Below are 22,676 nucleotides of genomic sequence, written 5' to 3'. Positions count from 1 at the left end.
CCTAGCAACATCTTTGTTAAATATATAAGAAGTTCAAAAACCAGAAACAAGGTAAATTTAACAAACATTAATAAGATGCACCAGATTATGGTGTTAGTTTCTGGAAGTGCTTAAAAATAAGATAGTTTCCTAAAGTCCTATATGTGTATATTATATAAGGATGCCATATATAAGTGAGTATCATTTACTTTATAGATAGTTTAGTTTTTAATTTTAATATTTGACAGTTTCTGTTAGCAGCAGTGCTAATAATATCAGTTACTTCTGGAGATCTTTTATATATTATTACTTTGATAATTTGCTTCCCCCTCTTCTCCCTGGTATAAATATTAGTGGGATGTTGACCTCCTTCATTAGTTACTTAATTTTTTCTTTGTCATTCTTTTATTCCCAGTTTTTTTTCTGTCAATCCTTTTAGTAACCTTTTAAATTTTATGCTATTATGTTTTAAATTTCTAAGAATTTTTTTCATTCTCTAAATTAAAAATATAGCATCCCTCTTCTTGTTTATGGATACAGTATTCTGTATATCACTAAGTTTATTGGTTATAGTTTTTGCATTCTTTCTGTGTCTACATAGTCTGTGGCCTTTTAAAATTATTTTATGAAATTTTTATTGTGAAATAATTGAAGATTTGAAAGAAGTTGCAGAAATTGTAGAGTGAGTTTTGGGTACTCTTCATTCTGCTTCCCTCAGTGATAACGCCTCACATAAATGCAGTACATTATCGAATGAGGAAATTGACCTCGGTACAATACTATGGCTAAACTATAGAGACATCAGTTTTTATATGTACTCCTTTATTTTCTGGCATATATTTTATGGTATTTTTATCACATATATATCAGTCAGAGTATAGAACTGTTCCATCACCACAAAGACTCTCCCCATGCCACCCTTTCAGAGTGACACCTTTTCCCCACCTCTAACCTCTGGCAATCCCTGATTTGTTCTCCATCACTGTGATTCTATCATTTTAAGAGTATTATATAAATGTAATCAATAGTACATTAGCTTTTGGGATTTTGGTATTTTCATTTAGTATAATGGCTTTGAGATTCATTCACATTATTGGGCCTATTAGTAGCTTGTTTTGTTTTTATTTTTGTTTTCCTTAAAAATTTTTTTACAATTAAAATTAGCATACAATATTATTAGTTTCAGGTGTACAACATAGTGATGAGACATTTATATATCTTGCAAAGTAATGTCTCCAATATGTCTACCACCCATCTGACATCATACAGTTATTATAACATAATTGATTAAATTCCCTATACCGTACTTTACCTCCTGTGACTATTTTAACAACTGGCAATTTTTACTTTAAGATTTTCCAAAATTTTTGAATTATAGTTGGCATTCAATATTATATCATATATAACTTTAAGTGATCCCCCAATAGGTCTAGTACCCACCTGACACCAAATAACAGTTATTACAATATTATTTTTTAAAGATTTTATTTATTTATCTTTAGAGGGGAAGGGAAAGAGAGAAGGAGAGAAATATCAATGTATGGTTGCCTTTCATGGGTCCCCTGCTGGGAACTGGCCTGCAACCCAGGCATGTGCCCTGACTGGGAATTGAACCACAATCCTTTGGTTTGCAGGCCCATGCTCAATCCACTGAGCTACACCAGCCAGGGCTTATTACAATATTATTGACTATATTTCCCACACTGTGCTTTCCATCCCATGACTGTTTTGTAACTGCCGATGTATACTTCTCAATCCCTCATCCTTTTTTACCCAGTCTCCCAACCCCCCTCCCACCTCACAACTACCTATTGGTTTTTTATATCTATGAAAATTGTGATCTTAGAGGATTGCTGCAGATTCTGATTTGGGTTTCTGTAATAACTTTATTGAGTAATAAATGTTGACCTGTGAGGTTTTCAGGTGGTGATTAGTTGGAATGGTAGTTGTTTTTAATCTGATAGTACAAATACTTTTGGTTTTGTGAGAACATGAACCATGTTTTAAGTGGGGGATGCAAGAATCTAGGTTGGTAAAAGGGAATTTGTTGAATTGGTGAGAAAAGCATGAGAAGAAAAGATGAACTGTTAGGAGAAGAAAGGCATGGCTTTTATTAAGTATAATTGAAGTAGCTAAGTGGCAACTTCCTGGGAGGGTAGGTAGCTGCTTATAAGCAGGTTGTTTAGGCCAAGGGGCCTATTCTGGGGTCTAGTTTGGAAGGTTTGACATATGTATGTACTCATAAAACCTCACCACAATCAGGATGATGAACATGTCTGTCACACTCAGAAGTTTCCTTGGGGTCGTTTGTAACCCTTTTCTTACGCCCCTTCCAACACTCATACTCCATGCCCAGACAACCACCCGTCTGTTTCCTGACCCTATACATTAGTTTGTATTTCCTAGAATTTGATGAAAATATGCCCCTTTTTGGGAAGGGAGGGAATATGGCCTTTTTTCCTACACCGCACAATTATTTTCAGTTTGATCTATGTTGTAACTTGTATCAGTAGTTCATTCTTTTTTTAATGTTGAGTAGTATTCCAGTGTAGGTACATACCACAAATTGTTCATCCGTTTACCTATTCATTGACACTTACATTGTTACCATTTGGGGGCTGTTGTAAATAAAGGTACTAACAATGTTTGCATCTCTTCGTGGACATACGCTTTTATTTCTTTTGGGTGAGTACCAAGATGAGGTGGCTGGATTATATAGTAGTGTATTTTTAACTTCCTAATGGAAAACAATGCCAAATTGTTTTCCATTTCATACACACATTCACCAACATTCGTTATGGTCACTCTTTTTATTTGCCATTCAAATAGATATAAAATAGTATCACAATGTGATTTTAATTTGCATTTTCTTAATGATTAATGGTATTCAGCATCTTTTCATGTACTTTCTTTTCCATTTGTATATCTCAAATCTTTTGCCCATTTAACAGTTCTTTATATGTATTTAGATACAAATTCTTTATCAGATGTGATTTCATTTTTGAGTGTCTTTCAAATAGCAGAAGTTTTAAATTTTTATGTAATCCAATTTATCAATTTCTTAATGAATTGAACCTTTTTTCCCTGGAAGTTTTATAATTTTAGATTTCAGATTCAGGTTCAAATACATTTTGAGTTAACTTTTGTATGTGATGTGAACTTTAGATAATTGTTCTTTTTTAAATTTCCCTACAGGGGCTGTAAGTGGGTCATCAATTGTATATCCATTTGTTGTAGCACCACTTGATGAAAAGACTCTTGAAATGACTTTGAACCCTTGTTGAAAATGAGTTGTCCATATGTATGTGTGTGAGTCCTTGTCTGATCCATTGATCTACTTGTTTGTTATCATGCCAAGAGCACACTATGTTCATTTCTGTAGCTTTGCATTTCCATATGACTTTTAGAATCAGTGTGTCACTTTGACAAGGACATGGCTTAGTTTTTTGTTGGAATTATGTTGTATCTGTAGATGAACTTGGGGAGAATTCACATCTTAACAATATTGAGTCTTCTGACTTGTGAATATGGTAAATTTTTATTTAGCTCTTTTTAAATTTCTTTCAGCAATGTTTTGTAGTTTTCAGCATGCAGGTCTCCCACGTCTTTTGTCAGATTTATCATTAAATATTTTTTTTGATGCCATTGTAAATTTAACAAGATTAAAATTTTTTTAAAGGATTTATTGATTTGAGAGAGAGGAAAAGGGGAGGGGGAGAGAGAGGAGAGACAGGAGAGAGGGAAACATTAGTTTGTTGTTGCACTTATATATGCATTCATTGATGGATTTTTGTATGTGCCCTGACCAAGGATGGATCCTGCACCTTGGTGTATTGGGATGATGTTGTAACAAACTGAGCTACATGGTACAAGGCAGGGGCTAATTGTCGTTTTTAAATTTTCAATTTCTTATTGTTGATAGTATATAGAAATACAATTGATTTTTATATATTGATCTTGTATTCTGTGACTTTGGAAAACTAATTTGTTCTAGTAACTTTTATACTAGAATCTATAATAGATGATCATGTTAAGGACAGTTTTACTCTCTTTTCCAATGTGGATGCCTTCTGTATCTTTCTTGCCATACGTGTTGCTCTAGATAGAATCTTATGTAGATTTGTGAACAGAAGTGGGGAGAGTGGAAATCCTTGTCTTATTCCTGCCCTTAGGAGAATATTTGGTCTTTGCTAACTAAGATGTTGGCTCTAGGTTTTCCATAGATATCTCTTATCCTGTTGATGAAATTCTGTTGTATGTCTACTTTGCTGAGTTTTTTCAATCAGAAATGGATTTTGGATTTTGTCAAATATATTTCCTATGCATATTGAGCTACAAAAATTTTCTTTATTAATTTGTTAATGTGAATGACATTAATTTTTTAATATTCAACTAATCTGGTATTTTTTAGGTTAAGGATTGTTATTAGGTCATGACATTGACATTTTTATATGTTGCTATATTTGAATTATTAAAATTTTGTATAAAATATTTGCATTTATTGAGAGATGTAGGTTTATACAATTATTTTCTTATAATGTCTTTGGTTTTGGTATCCAGATAATGGTGGCCTTAGAGAATGAGGAAGGAAATACCTTCAATTTCCTATAAGAGTTTGTATGGAATTGGTATTATTACTCTTAGGAACTTGGTTGAATTAGTAAATAAAGCCATCTGGGTATGACATTTTCTTAGAGGAAAAATTCTTTACAGATTTAACATTTTAATAGATAGAGAGTTGTTCGCCTCACCTGTTTGTTCTTGTGTGAGTTTTGGTAGTTTGGAATTTGCCAAGTTCTTTCAAGTTGATGAATTTATGTGCATAAAGTTGTTATAGTCTTCTAAAATCATCTTTTATTGTCCTTCTATTATAGTTTCCCAGTTTTTCCCCCTTTGCCCTCCTCTGCCCTTCTCCTCCCCCTCCCCCGCTTCCATGGTCAGTTCCCACACTGTTGTCCTTATTTGGGGGTCATCATACATGTTCTTTGACTAATATCTTCCCCCTTCTTTCCACCATTATCCCCTTCCCCCTTCCCTCTGCTCACTTAGTCTGTTCTTTTATCATTCTTTTAATATATATCATCTTTTTAGTAATAGCAACTCTCTCATTTCTGTCATTGGTAATTCATATCTTCTCGTTTCCCCCTCCAATCAGTCTAGCTGCAGGTTTATCAATTTTGTTTATCTTTTCAAAGAACCAGCTTTTTTCTTTTTTTATTTAATATTTAAATATATTTTATTGATTATGCTATTAACAGTTGTCCCTTTTTTCTCCTCTTTATTCTCCTCAGCCCTGCATGCCCCCTTCCATCATCCTCTCAATTTAGTTCATGTCCATGGGTCATACATATAAATTCTGCGGCTTCCCCATTTCCCACCCTATTCTTAACCTTCTCCTGTCTACTTTGTACCTACCATTTATGCTTCTTATTCTCTGTATCTTTGCCTTGTTCTCCCCTTCCCCCCTCCCCTCTGATAACCCTCCATGTGATCTCCATTTCTGTGATTCTGTTCCTGTTGTAGTTATTTGCTTAGTTCATGGGATTTTTGTTTGTTTGTTCAGGGTTTTTTTTGCTTTTTTAGGTTCGGTTGTTGATAATTTTGAGTTTGTTGTCATTTTACTGTCTATATTTTTTATCATTTTCTTAGATAAGTCCCTTTAACATTTCATATAATACGGGCTTGGTGATGATGAATCCCTTTAACTTGACTTTATCTGCCCTTTCATTCTGAATGATAGCTTTGCTGGATAGAGTAATCTTGGATGTAGGTCCTTGCCTTTCATGACTTCAAATACTTCTTTCCTGCCCCTTCTTGCCTGTAAGGTTTCTTTTGAGAAGTCAGCTGATAGTCTTATGGGAACTCCTTTGTAGGTAACTGTCTCTTTTTCTCTTGCTGCTTTAAAAATTCTCTCCTTGTCAAAGAAGCAGCTTTTATTTTAATTGGTTCACCTTATTTTTTCCTGTTTTCTATTATTTTGATTTTCACTCTGATCTTTATTTTATGTACTTTCTTAGTTTTCCCTTTGGCTAGTTTCTTAGGGTAGAAACTTGAGGTCACATTTCTTAGCACTTCTTTTCTAATATAAGCACTTAATGATATTATTTAGTCCCTTACCCCTGTTATATGTCACGCCATTCCACATATTTTGATATGTAGGACTTTTTCTTCTTCAAAATTTTCTGTTTTTCTTTCTGGTTTCTTCTTTGCTCATGGGTTATTCAGAAGGTATTATTTTATTTCCAAATATTTGGGAATTTTCAAATGTCTTTTCATTACTTAATTTTTTTAATTCCAGTGTAATCAGAGAGCATATTTTATGATTGAATTCTTTTAAATTTATTAAGACTTGTTTTATTTCTCAGAGTCTTGATAAATGTTTTGTGTGCACATAAAAATAAAGAATTTTCTGCTCTTGTTTCTGAAATGTTCTATAAAATCAGTTAGGTAAAGCCAGTTGGTAGTGTTCAAATATTGTTCACCTTTACTATTTTCTGTTTACTTGCTGTGTTAAATATTATGAGAGGGGTATTGAAACCTCTGACTACAATTTTGAAATTGTCTAGTTTCTTTGTAGTTTTATAGTTTTTGCTTCATGTATTTTGAAGCTCTGAGGCAGGAGAATTTTTGGGATTAAGTGCTCTTAATGAATTTATCCCTTTATCCATATGAAATGCCTTGGTAATATTGTTTGCTCTGAGGTCTGCTTCGGTACTAATATAGCATCTCACTTTCTTTTCACTAGTGTCAGTACAGTTTATCTTTCCTTATCCTTTTATATTGAACCTCCTTGTACTTATATGTTTAAAGTGTGTGTGTGGGGGGGTTGTAGGCAGCATATCATTGAGTCTAGCTTTTATATCCAGTCAGATAAGCTCTACCTTTTATGGCTTAGACCATTAACATTTAATGTAATTATAGATATATATGGTTAATGTTAAGTCTGTTTTGCTGATTATTTTTTATTTGTCCCAATTATCCTTGTCTTTTCTCCCCCCCTTTTTTTTCCTATTTTGGATTAATTGTATCTGTAGTTTTCATTTTATTGCCTTTGTTGGATTATTAGCTATAATTCTTTGTTTCTTTACTTTAGTGATTGGTTTAGGGGTTATAATATAACTTTTTATCTCCTTTCAAGTGAGATTGTACCATTTTATGTGTAGTATAGAGCCTTTTAATAGTGTACTTCTATGTTTTACCTCCCAAATTTTGTGTTATTATAGTAATAAGTATATGTTATAAACTCCCCCCTTTATTGTTATAATTATTGTTTGAACTAATGTTTTTTAAGAGATTTAAACAATAAGAAAAAATTTTATATATTTTCCCATGTAGCTACACTTTCCAATGTTCTTCATTCCTTTGTGTGAACTCATATTTTCACCTGGCATTAGTATGTCCTCTGCCTGAAGGGCTTCCTTTAAATTTTCTTGTAGTGCAAGTCTACTTGTGATGAATTCTTCATTTTTGTTTGTGTGTTTGTGTAAAAATGTGTATCCCATTTATCTTTGAAAAATGTTTTCACTGGGTATAACAAGTGCAGATTGATAGGTTTTTATTTTGCCTTGCTTTCTTTTTGTGTTTTATTTTTTATTATAATGTTTTGGGAGTTTTGTGCATGTTGCGCCTGTTGTTTTGTAGCTGTCATTACATTGTAAGATATTATTTCTTCAATTTTGTTTTCTCTTCCCAACCTGTTTCTTTTTTAAAAATATATTTTATTGATTATGCCATTACAGTTGTTCTATTCCCCCCCTTCATTCCCCTCCACCCTGCACACCCCCTCCTCCACAATTCCCCCCTTTAGTTTATGACCACATGTCTCAAGTTCTTTAGATTCTGTATCTCCCCAACTATTCTTGCCCTCCTTCCTATCTATTTTCTACCTACGATCTATGCTACTTATTTTCTGTACCTTCTCCCCCCTTCTCCTTCTCCCACTCCCCTGTTGCTAACCCTCCATGAGATCTTCATTTCTATGGTTCTGCTCCTGATCTAGCTGTCCTCTTAGTTTGCTTTTGTTTTAGGCGTGGTTGTTAATAACTGTGAGTTTGCTATCCTTTCACTGTTCATCTTTTTTATCTTTTTCTTAGGTAAGTCAACTCCACTTACTCCTATATGGGGGCACTTAAAGTTGACCCACAGTTCACTCATGCCCTATTTAGTTTTCTGTTTTTTCTGTTTCATTTTGGATATTTCCTATTGCTGTGTCTTCAGGTTCACAAACCTTTTCTTTTATGATGTATAATCTTTATTAATTCCATTCAGTGTACTTTTAATCTTAAGTATTTTCATTTTTATCTCTGGAAGTTTGAGTTGCATAGTTTCAAAATCTGTATCTCCCTAATTTTTTGAAGAAATATGGTTATAATGACTGTTATAATGTCTTTGTAATTGTAAAATACATGCCAATTTTGGGTTGGTTTTGATTTATTTTTTCCCTCATAGGTTATGTTTTCCTGCTGTTTTATATGCCTGATAGTTTTTTATTGGATGCTGTGTGTTGTGAATTTTATCTTGGGGTGCTAGATATTTTTGTATTCCTTGAACTTCATTTTAGGATTTATTTTAGTTACTTGGAAACAATTTGAGTCTTTTAGATCTTGCTCTTAGGATTTACTAGATGTGACTAGAGCAGCACTCAGTTTAGGTCTAATTGTTTCCTGTGTCAGAGCCTTCCAAGAGTGTCCAGCCTTCTGGCATCTCTGTGCCACACTGGAAGAGTCCTCTTCGGCCCCACATTAAATACATTGCGACACATAATCACAAAAAAAATCTCCTATTTTAAGTAATTTATGATTTTGTGTTGGGCCACATTCACAGCCGTCCTAGGCTGCACGCAGCCTGCGGGTCACAGATTGAGTATCCCTGCTAGACTCTCTCCCCAGTGCCCCATGAATTATGAGGTTGTCCAGCCTGACTGGGAGGAACAGGCCCTGTGTGAGTCCTGGACATTGTTTCCTCTCACCTTTTGAGTTGGTTCTTTCTCTAGCTTCGTGTAGTTTCTTCACATGTGTGTGCTGATTGGTACTAAGCTCACTACATGAGGAAGACTCACTGTAGATCTCTGAGGCTTTCTGTCTGTGCTGCTTCCCTCTCTCCAGTACTTACTTGTAAGAACTCTATTCACTTATTGTCCAAAACTGCTCAGCTTCGTATCCTTAACTCAAAGGTCACCAGGTTTTGCCTCCTTGTGTTCACTCTGGAAATTTTCTCAAGGTTAATAATTTGGACAGTTGTTGGGCTTGTTTTTCATCTTTGAGGGATCTCTTTCTTTCTTTGCATGATGTGCTATGTCTTACAAACTGTTGTTTCGTGTATTTTGTCCATTTTGAGGGGTTGTTTCAGACAAGAGAGTAGATTCAGTCCTTGTTACTTTGTGTTGGGTAAAAGCAGATTTGGGGCTTTATGTACTTTTCATCTTTTTTCCTGTCCTCAATTCCTGTATTTCAGATTCTTTTAGATGCACCACAAAGCAGAAATACCTCCTCTGAACGTGCTTGTCCTCCTTTTATTTTGCACACATTATTTTTATCCTTAGATTGCTTTCATGATCTAAAATTATTTAATTAAATAGAGTAGGACATAATTAGTCTTTCATGACAGTCTGATTTTGAAGATCTCATTTCAAGTACATCCCACGTGGGAATGAAAAAAAAAAAAGGATGGAAATGTGTTAACATCTTTTGCATCCATTTAAAATCTAAACAATTTAGAAATGAAGCCAATATTTTCAACAGAACACTTAGCGGTGCTTCATCTTTCAGCTACAGAGATGTCTGGCTGAAATGCTTTTTCAATTAATCAGTCTGCTTGGCCCTTATTTAGACCGAACATTTATCCTGCATATGTCTTAGTTGTAGTTGTGTTTGTATATTGTGCATTAAATTATAAATTAGATTCATACTTAGAAAATGTACTTTAGCACATTTAAAACTTAGCAGCTGGAAGATTTTGAGGAGTTATTTTTTTTTTAATATATAATAACCCTTGCTATATTTGAATGGACTTTTTTTCCATTTTAGGACAAGAACCAGAAAAGTCATTGTTTCTAGTTTAAAGTTTTTAACATAAGTGTAGTATGATCTTTTGATTTGTTCTTTTTCAAGAAAAGGAGTATGTTCCAAAGATGCAATCCTATTCTGATCTTTTTTACTAGAAAGAAGGTGGGAATAGAATTTTTCTTTTCTTGTATGTTTATGAGAGACAAATGACTGCTAAAGGCTGAGGGGTTCATTGCCTTTATTTTCCTAGAAGTAACTCTTAGGGTAAATACAGTCTTTGTAGTCTGATAGAACAAAGTGATAACTGATTTTCATAATGAAAGCAACCACATTTTAGTGGAAGATTAAATTTTAAATAGAGCAGAGTAATATTATGGAGGGGGCACTGGAATGAACCAAAAGGCTAGTCAGCTTACTTGTATTTCATTTAATCCTCATATTAACTTTAGAAGGTAAATAGGATCTACATTTTACAGATGAGGAAACCAAGCTTCCAAAACGTTAAGTAATATTCAGCATATTGAGCAATTACCTATTAAAGGATGATTGGATTCTGAGTCTTTATTACTCTAAAGCATTCCTTCTCCTTCTATAAAACACTTTAATATTTCAAAATAATGAACCATGGTATATGCTAAAATGGTAAATTTCCAAAATGCCTTAGGTCTGGCTCTCTTATTTTTGTTACTCTCCATTTTCCTGCCTGTAATGTATTCTGATTATTAAAATTTTATCTATTTGTCAGTGCCTAGTTTACAGTGACTGGTCTACAGTGATTTCTTCTGAGAGCTTAAAGCATTTATTATCAATCGTTCATTTATTACTTTGAGATGTATTTAGTCATTTTATATTTGAAATTTGGGTAACTCTTGAATTGTTTAAATTCTACATGTGTGTGTGTTACTGTTACACTTAAATCACGTTACTTGAGGGAGCTCCTTTCCTGGCGTGTAGCACAGCGTGGTGCACAGAGGACATCTAACTTAATAACTGTGTGAATGAATTCTGTCAGCTGGACTATTAATCGTCATTCTTTACCCATTGTTACTCACTTCTTATGGGCAAATTTACATACGAGGTTTTAAAATGTTAAATTCTGTGACTTTACACAGTTGGTGTCATTAAGGTTTTTTGAGAAATGCTTTTAAAAGTTTTGAAAAGAGTTCAATCAAAATCAAAATGAGTCAATTGAGGTTAGTGTGTAGACTTATTTTATTCGGCAGGGAGACTGGTTATTTTACCCCATACCTTGGTTAAGAGTTCCAGAAGCTGATGCTCTTACCTTCTCTTTTTCTCCACAGTCAAAAGATCAAAAGAACTTTTGAATAATATTTTGGAGATTTGGGTGGTCACTACCATTACTGCTACTATTACTTCTACTACTTGCTCACAAGTCAGTTAACCTTTCTGAGCTTTAGTTTTCTCATCCTTAAAACTGAGTTGGATTATATGATCTTTAAAGACATTGTGCTCTTGAATTTATAAAACTTAGTAGTTTGAAGTAAAATAGGTTAATTTCACAATGATAAAGTAGCATTTGATTCTTGCCATTAAAAATATTAGTAGTTTTATGTTAATCGATTTTTCTTTAAAACTGTATTTCATGTTCTACTTTTATGGTTATTTTTCCTTTGTAACTCACCAGCACTCCCTCACGTGTTGCTAAAGGAGTTGTTGACCACACCAAAATGAGTCTACATGGTGCTAGTGGGGGACATGAAAGATCAAGAGATAGACGAAGGTCAAGTGACAGATCACGAGATTCATCTCATGAAAGAACAGAATCTCAGCTCACCCCTTGTATTAGAAATGTTACTTCTCCTACACGACAGCACCATGTTGGTATGTAGATCGACTAACTTTCCCAACAATTTTTTAAAGCACGCATTTACCTTTTTACAGTAGTATTGACAATGAATTGTGCTAATACTTTAGAGTAAAATTAACTTCTCTCTTTTATTCAGTTGCTTCTACTTTAGCTTATCTTGGTTATTGCTGTGAAAAAAACCTTAGTAAATGAAACTTAAAAGTGAATTTTTTAAGAGTCTGGAACAGACTTATAAAAGAAGTAATTTGAGAAGCCTTTATAATATGTAGGTTTAAATTTTTTCAAGTTGATATTTACTTATGAGATAAATAGCAGTGGTTTATTTTATAATAGTTCGTAAATTATTGTGATAAGTACTATTAATAAGTTTACTATAAATATCAATAATACATTTGGTTGTCAATCATAGTAAATTATCGATAGGAATTCTTGGTTAGTCATCCTGGATAAAAGGAATTGAAAGCCATCAGAGAATTTATTTTGATTTTGACAATATTCTTAGTAATAGAAATAGAAGATGAAAGGGAAGGTGTAAAGTGTTTTTGCTTTCTTGGCATCCAGCTCAGATCTTCTCTTCTACCCAGTAAATGAACTTTATTACCCCTGTTTAATACGTGTGACTGTAAAGCACTAGTCTGAAGCAGAGGTATGTAAGTAATGTGAACCTGCTCATTTTCATTTTCCCCTGGGATGGGGAAATTTATCATTATAAAGCAAAGTCATTTCTACTAAGGTCTAAGTATGTATAGAAGTTGCAGTATCTTAAGAATGACCTTAAATTCAGACTAGTACTGATAACCCAACAAAAAATATATAAATAATTTAGTTTGTTACATGCAGAGTTCAGCATGTGGGAAGATAGTAGAAGTATATAATTATTTTATTACGTTAGCAAATCTTGCTTTTGGGATCCTACCAGCATTGTGGAAACAGGCAATAAAATGGAGGTGTCTACCGGGAGATACTGCAAATCTAATTATATAATCACTAAAGCTGTACAGAATGTTCTCAGTTGCCTGAGTCATGGAGAAATTTGGCAAAAGCTGATGAAACTAAGGGGACGGAGGTACATTTTTAGGTCACCTTTAAAGTTTAGTGATCTAGGCTCTATAGAAACTTAATCACAAAATCTTAGTTTTATTTCCCCTGTGTAGAATTTCGGAACATCTAAAGAAAGTATTCTGAATTTTAATAATATCTCCTATCTATAAAATTATAAATAATAATTATGTGATCCTATAAAATTTGTGGTAGTGCTTTACTAAACAAAAGTGAAATAAAAAGAAAGCAATCTATCAGCTGTAAAAGCCACTTAATATGGTAGATATTAAAAGTCATTTTAAAAAGTAAATACTTCTTATCCTAGTGAAATTTGTTTCTTCCTTTAGGACTTTCTTTTTGTGAGATAAATTGCTGGTTTATGCAGTGCCTTTATTAACACAGCAAGATTCCAAAATTTGTACTTTGTGTTCTCATTATTAATACTTTTAATACTTAGGAGAGTTTAAGTTGGTATTCTTATTTATCTTTTACTAACTTTCCGTGTTTACTTATTTGACTTGTGATTCTGTTCCTTGGATTTCTACATATTTCTAAATAGAGTAATAACAAAATTTACCTGAATTTTGATTTTGGGCTGGGTCAAGATTACTAAGTTATACACCTCTTTTAAAATCTACAAAGGGTAATTATTTTTAAAAACATTTTGATATTTTATCCCTGCAAAATAAATTAATATTTATGGTGTTCTGTGAAAATGTTGTTTGAGATAAAAAAGCAGGAGTGCTGCCATTTTAAACAACTGTTCTAAATCACAATTTTAAAAAGATATATATGGAACTTGAAATTTTTTAAAGAAAATTTACATGACTCTGTTTAACATTTTTATTTCAGAACGAGAAAAAGATCACAGTTCCTCCCGTCCAAGCAGTCCTCGTCCTCAAAAAGCTTCTCCAAATGGTTCCAGTAGCAGCAGTGCTGGGAACAGCAGCAGAAACAGTAGTCAGTCAAGTTCAGACGGTAGCTGTAAGACAGCTGGGGAGATGGTATTTGTGTATGAAAATGCCAAAGAAGGAGCTCGGAACATAAGAACGTCAGAACGAGTGACGCTAATAGTGGATAACACTAGATTTGTTGTGGACCCATCCATTTTTACTGCACAGCCAAATACAATGTTGGGCAGGTTTGTATTATGGCAGTTCCCAGAATTATTAATTTTAAAACCCTTTCACATTACTCTGTTTTTCATTTAAGTTTACAGTAATTCTCTGTTGGAATGTAGTATTCCTATTTTATGGATAAAAGAATTGAGCTTTTGAAGATTAAATAATTTGTTCATGGTAATATAGCTAGAAAGTGGTAGAGCCAGTTTTTGAACTTGGTTTTATTTCTATCGATCTTCATTGTACCAGTATGAATAGCATATGTTTTAGTTAATGAAGACAGGATTCTAAAAGACTTCTACAGGCTGAAACCACAGATTGCATCTAACAAAGTGAATTTAACAGTGGTAATGTTTCCTTTACTTGAGGCTCCCAGATTCAGCCATCAAACATAGCAGGTTATTTTTCCGCTCTTGTTGAGAGGGGAAAAAACCCAACAGTTTGGTTAGCTGAAAAATCATCGTGAGTTGCCAGTGTGATGTTGATACTTAAAAAGTGGAATGTTATTAACATTAAGAAATAGTAGAATAAAAGAGTAGTCATTAGAAGCAGTCATGTAGTCTGTGCTCATCCAGGGTAGTAGTAGATTAATGTAAAGTTTTGTCGTTATTGGAACTGCAGTCCGAGAATGGTATGGACAATCTAGACTTGGTCGAATGCCTTTTAATTTTTAAGTCATTATCTTTTTCTGTTCACTCTAGTATAAAATGAAGGGGCAGATATATGAAGTAGAAGTTTACATGAAGTAAAAAAATTTTTGATAGGGAAGTTATAAGTTCATTGATGTTCTTTTCGCTTAAAATGCTTCACAGTAGAGGCACCCTGCAGGGAAAGCAGTGTCCTAAATATTTCTTGCCCAGCGACCCAAGATTGAAGTAGAGTTTAGTTTATTCTCCAATCTCCTTCAGTCTCGGTGGCCAAGAGGTAGTGGATGGAAATGGAGAGAATGACTTAGACTAGGAGGAGGCAAGGATGAGACTTAGTCTTAAAAATCCTGAAGGGCTTCAACTTAAACCAGCTGAAGTTTGATTTACAGCTGTTCTTCACCCAGTTCCAGCCAACCAGGAATAAGTTGAATAGAGTTTTGTCACCTCAGCCGATGACAATAGTAGCAGCTTTTCAGAATTTGGGTGTAATTTGCACTAGTTGCAACATCACAGCTGCTAAAATTACCAAAGGAGACTTTAGAGCAGCTCCTTTATCCTCTCAACAGGAGGGCTAGGCTTCGAGATCAGTCCATCAGGCAGGTTTCATTTAATCTGCTTCTCCTGTGTGCTGGTAAAGCAAGAGTCTGGGAGCTTCTTGTTGTAGCATAACTGCTAGGCATGCACTTTAACTGCCAGCACCAGCACCAGGTACATGAGGAACACAGCAGAAAAACCAAAGACTTTCAAAGCAGTAGGCCTTGCCATGGCAGCAGAGCTGCAGTGCAGCAGGGAACATCTCCATGCTGCCATAAAGGAGGGGAGTGATGGAAAAGAGCCCCATGCTGATCATGGAGAGCATCAGGTAGCTAATGTTGAGGTGGGGTAAGGAGAGGAGGCCCAAGAGAGAAGGCACAATGCTCAGCAAGTACGGTACTCCCACTGATAGGGCATGGCCGCCTGATCATGCGACAGGAGCCTCAGGTGTCCCACACTCATCCTGACAGCCAGCAGCAGTCATATGACCAGATAGATGCATGTAGATCAGCTTCTTAATTTTATCATCGAGGGTCACACTCATCTAGTAGTGCATGGTGACACACTCCCAGTGCAGGAAGTCACTGCCATCCATGCAGGCAGCTCACGGGCCTAACAGGCTGCTGGCCCTGCCCCAAAGCCTGGAACCCCTCACGCCAACCTTCTGCCGCCTGTAGACTCTGTTTGCACCATCTCAGCTCCAGAACCAAAAAAAGATTTTTTTAGGTTACATAGGAATACTTGGGATATGTGCGTGAGAGAGGGAATGGCGGAGAGAGAGAGCTTTGTCAGTGTCTCTGAATACAGAATAAATGCTAGCATCTGACACTACATTTTGAGTAGAAAAATATTTAACATTGGCTTTGCATCAGAAAAATACTTGAACTATATAGGCTTTTATGTATTTTTTAGTAGCACAGGAGAGATTATTAGATGGAAGCTTTTAGGAGGATGACTTGTTAATACTTTGCTTTTTACCAGCACTTTAAAGAAATACAGTTAAAAAGTAAATAATATTTTGCTTCAGCAGGCTATGTTTTCTTTAAAAACAAAATTTGAAATTTGAATACAGTATGTGTGTTGAACCTTTTGTGAAAAGTTCAAATTATTTGAAAAAATTGCATGATATTTGATTTCTGAAATACTGTCTATTTTACATCGATGAAGGCTGCTTTTCATGTGAATTAAACAAAGCATATCTTTGGGGATGAAAAAATAGTCATAGGAACAGAAAAAAACAGTTGACATTCTTTTGGAAGCTGGAGTAAAAACGCTTTGTTCTTTATAGGTTTTATGTGTTATAACAAAAGGAGAAACTATTTATTTTTACACCCCCCCATATTTTGGGAGGCTTTAATTACATGTTGGGGAGGGGGATGGCCCCCCCATTTTTGCTATGGCAAACACAGGACCGGAGTGCCACCTGCTGGTAGTCCTTGGTTGCAGACTCCAGGTGTCTGGGTACCCAGGGGTTTGGAACGCCAGGATTTCAAGACTGTGAGTGGAAGCTCAGTTATTGCCATGTCTCCACATGCAGATTGTTCACTATAATGATCTCCTGCACTGACCAACATGGTTGTAGGTGAGGTGCAGCTTTAACCACAACAGGACCTTGTTAAGATCGAGGATTCAGAGGAGCTGGGTCATTGGAAAGCCACCCCGAGTTGGAACTGTGTCCCCACTGGGGTCCTGTACCTGCAGCTGGAAACTCTTGGGACAGCAGCCTGACAGATGAATGGGGTTCCAGGGAGTCTAACAAAACACAGATTCAGCTACAGTCCTTCACATTCAAACACTTTGAGATTTGGGTGGAAGCTGGGGCTTGGGGAGCAAAGGAAAGGCCCAGCAGGTGTATTTTAATGCCTTTTGGGGAGGGATCCAGAGGGAGAGGCTCCTGGGCCTCCCCAGAATTGCCTTCCAGGTGGTGGAACAGACCCAACAGACCCAAGACCTTTGAGGCCTAGGGCTCTGTTGGGACAGGGGCTATTTTCAAGTGCTGGGCTGTTGCTTTGATTTCCTTTGCTTCCTCATCAAGCTTGTTCCACAAGAGGTATCTTTTTTAGGATGGCAGCTCTCATAACAAAAGGGGAACCATTTAAACTGGGAAATTGTTGAATAGAGTACTTAGGTCAGCCATATTTATTTTAGTAATGGTGGTATCACATTTAGAGGTTATACTTTATTTTCCATGTACTTAAGTATAGATAAAGGACTATCATTTATCCAGAGGCCATAGTCTTCTAGTTTTTTCTTGTTAGAATGTCCTTTTATGAAAAGGTAGTGACAGCAGATGGTACATAATGCTCCAACTTACAAAAACAGAACATTGGCAAACTTTTGGCAGCCCCCCAAATTTTTCCTGAAATTTTATAGTCAGCAAAATGTTCAAATCTGGAAATCTCTGGACTAAATGTTTTCTGGAGGAGGTTTTACTTCCTTTAAACACAATTTAAAATTTTTCTTGGGAGTAATGCATTAAATTCTTCATTTTGAAGGGCATATTTTTCAAGTTGCTTCTTTTCTAAGTGGTTACTGTTAAAGGCCAATAACATGACCTGAAAAGACAGTAAGTCCATTTGTATTTTTCATATGTATTATTGTATAAACTAATATTAAGAGCTTTTTACTCACTTGTTTACACTTTTCGTTCTCCTCTTCTTCATTCCTGTTTACCCAGCCTTTGATTTTTTTGTTTTTCAATTCTAGAATGCAAGTGTAAGGATTTTGAACATGATTTTTTTACATTTGTAGTTACGATTGTGAAAAGACAACTAACCTGCTTATACTATCTTACTTTTTCCTAGTTTAGATTACTTACTTTATGTGCTGCATTGTGATATTAACTTTGCAAAGAAGATGACAGTTTTAAGGAAAATACATAAATAATATGGTTTCCCTTTTCTTTCTTTTTTTTCTTCTGGTAAGATTAACAGTGACCTTTTCCCTTTGATTAATTAATTGCTTTTTTTTTCCCCTTCCTGGAAGAATGTTCTTTAGCTTTTGAATTTTATCAATTGATGTTTTTTGCTTATAGGGAATCTGCATTGGCAAGCAAAAGTAGTTTTACATTTGTAATACAAATAATGCAATAATTAATAAATAATACAAGAATAAACTGTGTTTTATGTACTCACAACTGTAAACTAACTTTTGCCCACCCTGTATACTACTGTTTGAAAGGAAATGCAATAAATATTCCTTTCTTAATCATGTTTGCCAGAATAAATTTCTAAGAAAAATTTTTGAACTAATTTAATTATGTAACTTAATGCTTAAATTATAGTTTCTTTTTTATTTTTGTGCCTGAAATAAATTTTCCCTTTGAAGGAAATATCTTATTGATATGTCTCTTAATTATTTGCTATTATAGGATGTTTGGATCTGGCAGAGAACATAACTTCACACGTCCCAATGAGAAGGGAGAGTATGAGGTGGCCGAGGGAATTGGCTCCACTGTATTTAGAGCTATTCTGGTAAGTTCTTATTTCTGATGTGTTTTGACTTAATCATATGATCACTTCTTGGTAAATATTTGAATTGAAATCAGAGTTTGATCTGGATATCTTTGTGGGGGTATGCAGGATTTGTTGTTTTTAAAATACCATTTAATTCATGTGTAGTATATAAAAATAATATAATATAAATAAATGGATTGTATGACCTTTGGAAAGATAGGATAATGGATGATTCATCTGTTAGGTCTGCATGGGCAATTCTTTCAAGGGCTTAATACTGACATATATGGAGTCATGTTACTACTGTCTCTTTAATTCTCTTAAATAAAATAAGTTTATCGTTTTTTGCTGCCTATGAATGAAAGTGGCTACCTGAACTCTGATATTTTTGTTGCACACATGCAGCAATATGGACATTTATGAATGTTTAAAATTAATCTCTAAAATATTTGTTAGCATCTTTGTTTTAAACCTTTATTTTTATTTTGAGATTTTAACCTTTTATTTTTGAGGAATGTTTGATTTACTGTTACAGAGTCCCTACTTGTAATTTCAAATCAGTGATAAAGATTTGTTTATAGTGTATGACAGTTCCTGTCACAGTCTAAAAATATGGTTTCCTCAAACAGTTTTGGGGGGATAGTGGAGGGAAGATCCTGAGATACAAGACAGGAAAAGTATAGGTGACCCTTGAGCAAAGTGGGTTTGAACTGTTTGGTTCCACTTATGCACAGACTTTTTTCATAAATAATGTAGATGCATTTTCTTATGATTTTGTTAACTTTCTTTATCTTACTTTAGAGCCTATAGTATGTAATACATATAGCATGGAAAATTTGTATTAATTGACTCTGCTATTGGTAAGGTTTCCAGTCAGTAGTAGGCTGTTGTGAATTATATTTTGGGGAAATCAGAAGTTATATGTGGATTTTCAACTGCATGGTGCGTAGATGCCCCTCTTAAGTCCAGTGGTGTTTGGGACTCAACTGGAGTTGATCTCAATTGGGTTGTCAGTCCCAGAGACGTCTTGTTGCCACTGGTGCAGCAGCTTTAGAAATTGTGTCCTGTGGCTCTGAGCCTCAGAACCTTGAGGCAGACCTTAACTTTTGGGGAAATACTTCCTTTAGCTGCCTGTACTTCCATTGGAACTCTGATGGAGTTGATAAGTAAGAAAAGTTTCTATAACTCAGCTATGGAGTAACTTATTTTTAATTCTGGGGCCAGTCTCTAACAACATGTTAAGTAGATCTTTGAAATAATTACTACTGATTGATTAGCGATATGGGAAGCACCAACAGATAGTATTTTGAAGAAAAACAATCTGTGCATTCTGTTTTACGTTATTTTAATACTTAGATATGACTTTGAAGTTCTTTATTAAGAACTTTAAATTTTGCTCAGTTCTCTAGGTAATATTCAAGTAACTTAAAATATGTTATTCAACTTTCTTACCTTAAAAAAATCTTCAAGAATTTGTCGTAGTTATATAGAAAAATACCTCATAGTGGGAAAATACATAAAAATTAGCATGATATAGTATAGAGAGATGTGTAAATAATGGGGAGTCTTAGGTTCTTATTTTACCTCTGCTGCTAAATAATTCTATGACTGGTTGAGTCAGTGAACCAGCTGGATCTTAATAATAAGTTTTGGCTATTTCATGCTTCAGATGTTTTATGCATTCTTGCCTTTTTTTTTTTTTTTAGGATTACTATAAAACAGGAGTAATCCGCTGTCCTGATGGCATATCTATTCCTGAACTGAGAGAAGCTTGTGACTATCTTTGTATCTCTTTTGAATATAGTACTATTAAATGTAGAGATCTCAGTGAGTATTCTCTTTTGTGTATGAATAATGTGCAGTTGCAATATATTAGAATGAAAAGCCTGAAATAGTGCCATTTTTATCTCCCGGCTTGGGAACCCTGGCTTTGGTGAAGTGTGGTGGTGTTTAGCTTTATTCCTAAGGTTATATCAACGAAAATTTATAATTTTATTACCTATCATGTAAGATAATATGCTGAGCCACTATGTAGGATACAGATAATTCTCAAAAGCAGTATTTGTCATTAAAGATCTTAGATTGAATACCTGGCCCTCATTTATGCAAAAGGTTAAGGCACTTTATTCAAGAATTTCAGCCACAGTCTCAGAGCGAGGTCTGGCCCTTGGGAATGCTAACTCTGATTGATATTCTCGTCTCACAGTTTTCTCAGCCCCTTGCCATTTCACCATTATGGCATGCCTAAGAAAAGTGGGTGAATATATACAGAAAAGTCACAGTAGTATGTGAGCATTATCAAATGTTGACTGGGGTATTAAGGGATTGGAGAAGTTCAGAAGGAGGAGAAGTTACTGTGGGCTAGAGAGTTGGGGGAAGTTCAGTTCAGATGTTACAGATAGGAAGGAATGAAAAGGAATGATTTAGAAAGAGTAGAGTAGGGTGGTCATTCTGAGAGCTGGGATTTTTTGAGTAAAGATACAAAAGATGAACTTGTGTTTTTGAAACTATTTTTAATTTTCATTGATTTTAGAAAAAGGCGGGGAGGAGACACACATCAATTTGTTGTTTCACCTATTTGTGTGTTAATTGGTTGCTTTTTAAAAAAAGATTTTACTTATTTATTTTAAGAGAAAGGAGAAGGCAGGGAGAAAGAGGGAGAGAAAATATCAATTGGTTGCCTCTCGCACACCCCCAACTGGGGACTTGGCGCACAACCCGGGCATGTGCCCTGGCCAGGAATTGAACTGGGGACCTTTTGGTTGGTGGGACGACACCCAGCCCACTGAGCCACACCAGTTAGGGCCATTGGTTGCTTCTTGAATGTGCTCTTGGTAGGGATTGAATCTGCAACCTTGGCATATCAGGACGATGCTCTAACCAACTGAGCTACCTGGCTAGGGCCACAAAAGATATACTTTTGGGAATAACTTAGATGGACCAGAAGGAGACAGGAATTGTTATGGGCCAGATTGTTATGAAAGGTCTTTAATCCAAACTGATGTTCTTACATTTTATTTTATATACAGCGGGAAGCTGTTTTAAAAGTTTCCTGTCTGTGGTGACAGCTTTGTGTTTACCCCAGACATAATGGTTATCTTTACTTTATCACCTAAACTTAGCACTAGCTTGGCAGAGTGGTGTCATACCCTTTCAAAGATTGGTGTGTCAGAAACTGAACAGGACATTTTATTTTAAAATTTTATAGTTTATTTATTTCTTTTTAGAGGGGAAGGGAGGGAGAAAGAGAGGGAGAGAAACATTGATGTGGGAGAGATACATCGATTGGTTGCCTCTCACACACCCCCAGTCAGGGACCTGGCCCACAACCCAGGCATGTGCCCTGACTGCAGATGGAACCAGCGACCTTTTAGTTCGCAGGTAGTTAGTGCTCAGTCCACTGAGCCACACCAGACAGGGCTTATTTAAAATTTTAAATGTAACTCCTGTATACTTATGTAAATATTCTTCATGCTTAGTTATGCTCTTAATTCTGAAAGTGAGTGATTTTATTAAGTCTCTCCCTAAGTATCACTTTATTTTTGTCGAGGATCCTTTAAAGTGTCCATGAAAGTATCAGTAGGTGGGATGAAGCAGTGTATGGCCCAACCCTGAGGCCATTTCTCTGTAAATAATATTAAACGTTTAAAGTCGACTAGTTGGACAGCTGGGACATAAAACTGTACACATCTTAAAAAATGTTTTTTAGTTGAAACCATGAGTATTCATTACTCTAATTATAGATCCTAGACTTTAAGTTCAGTGTTTTTTAATTGATGGAATCATTTTAATTTAACTTCATATAATGTTGAATTTTGGTGACTATCAGATTTTTTTAAAGTAGAATTTTTCACACATGGTTTGGATTTTAGTTCTGTAATCCTTTGGACATAGTTTACCTTGTTATCACTTAAGTGACTTCATTTATTTTTTATGGAATTAAAGGTAAGAATCATTGTATAAAATGTATGTGGTAGGTTTTCCTAGCCTTCTGACTTTTAAATAGTACTTGTAATTATCTCTAGATTACTTATTATTTGTGTTAGTAAAAATTTAGGGATTCTCAT

The 22,676-nt window shown here is 34.9% G+C and overlaps 1 protein-coding gene and 1 pseudogene across 9 annotated transcripts in view; one reads left to right on the top strand and one right to left on the bottom strand.

Moving 5' to 3' along the window:
• The window catches only part of BTBD10 (BTB domain containing 10), a 72,707-nt gene that overhangs the window by 36,280 nt on the left and 13,751 nt on the right, over positions 1-22,676 (top strand). For all 9 annotated transcript variants that reach the window (XM_053673079.1, XM_053673076.1, XM_053673077.1 and 6 more), the window contains 4 exons: positions 11,629-11,825; positions 13,705-13,993; positions 18,525-18,627; positions 20,316-20,436. In XM_053673079.1, the coding sequence (XP_053529054.1) occupies positions 11,672-11,825; positions 13,705-13,993; positions 18,525-18,627; positions 20,316-20,436 (667 nt within the window). In that variant the 5' untranslated portion in view covers positions 11,629-11,671. The remainder of the gene's footprint in view (positions 1-11,628; positions 11,826-13,704; positions 13,994-18,524; positions 18,628-20,315; positions 20,437-22,676) is intronic.
• Positions 15,224-17,986, bottom strand: LOC119050378 (protein jagunal homolog 1-like; annotated as a pseudogene).

The sequence above is a fragment of the Artibeus jamaicensis genome, unplaced genomic scaffold, assembly GCF_021234435.1.
Source record: "Artibeus jamaicensis isolate MK-2021 breed Jamaican fruit bat unplaced genomic scaffold, CSHL_Jam_final contig_797, whole genome shotgun sequence".
In the NCBI taxonomy this organism is placed as follows: domain Eukaryota; kingdom Metazoa; phylum Chordata; class Mammalia; order Chiroptera; family Phyllostomidae; genus Artibeus; species Artibeus jamaicensis.
Note: the sequence above shows the minus strand (reverse complement) of the source record. Positions and strands in the feature narration are given on the sequence as shown.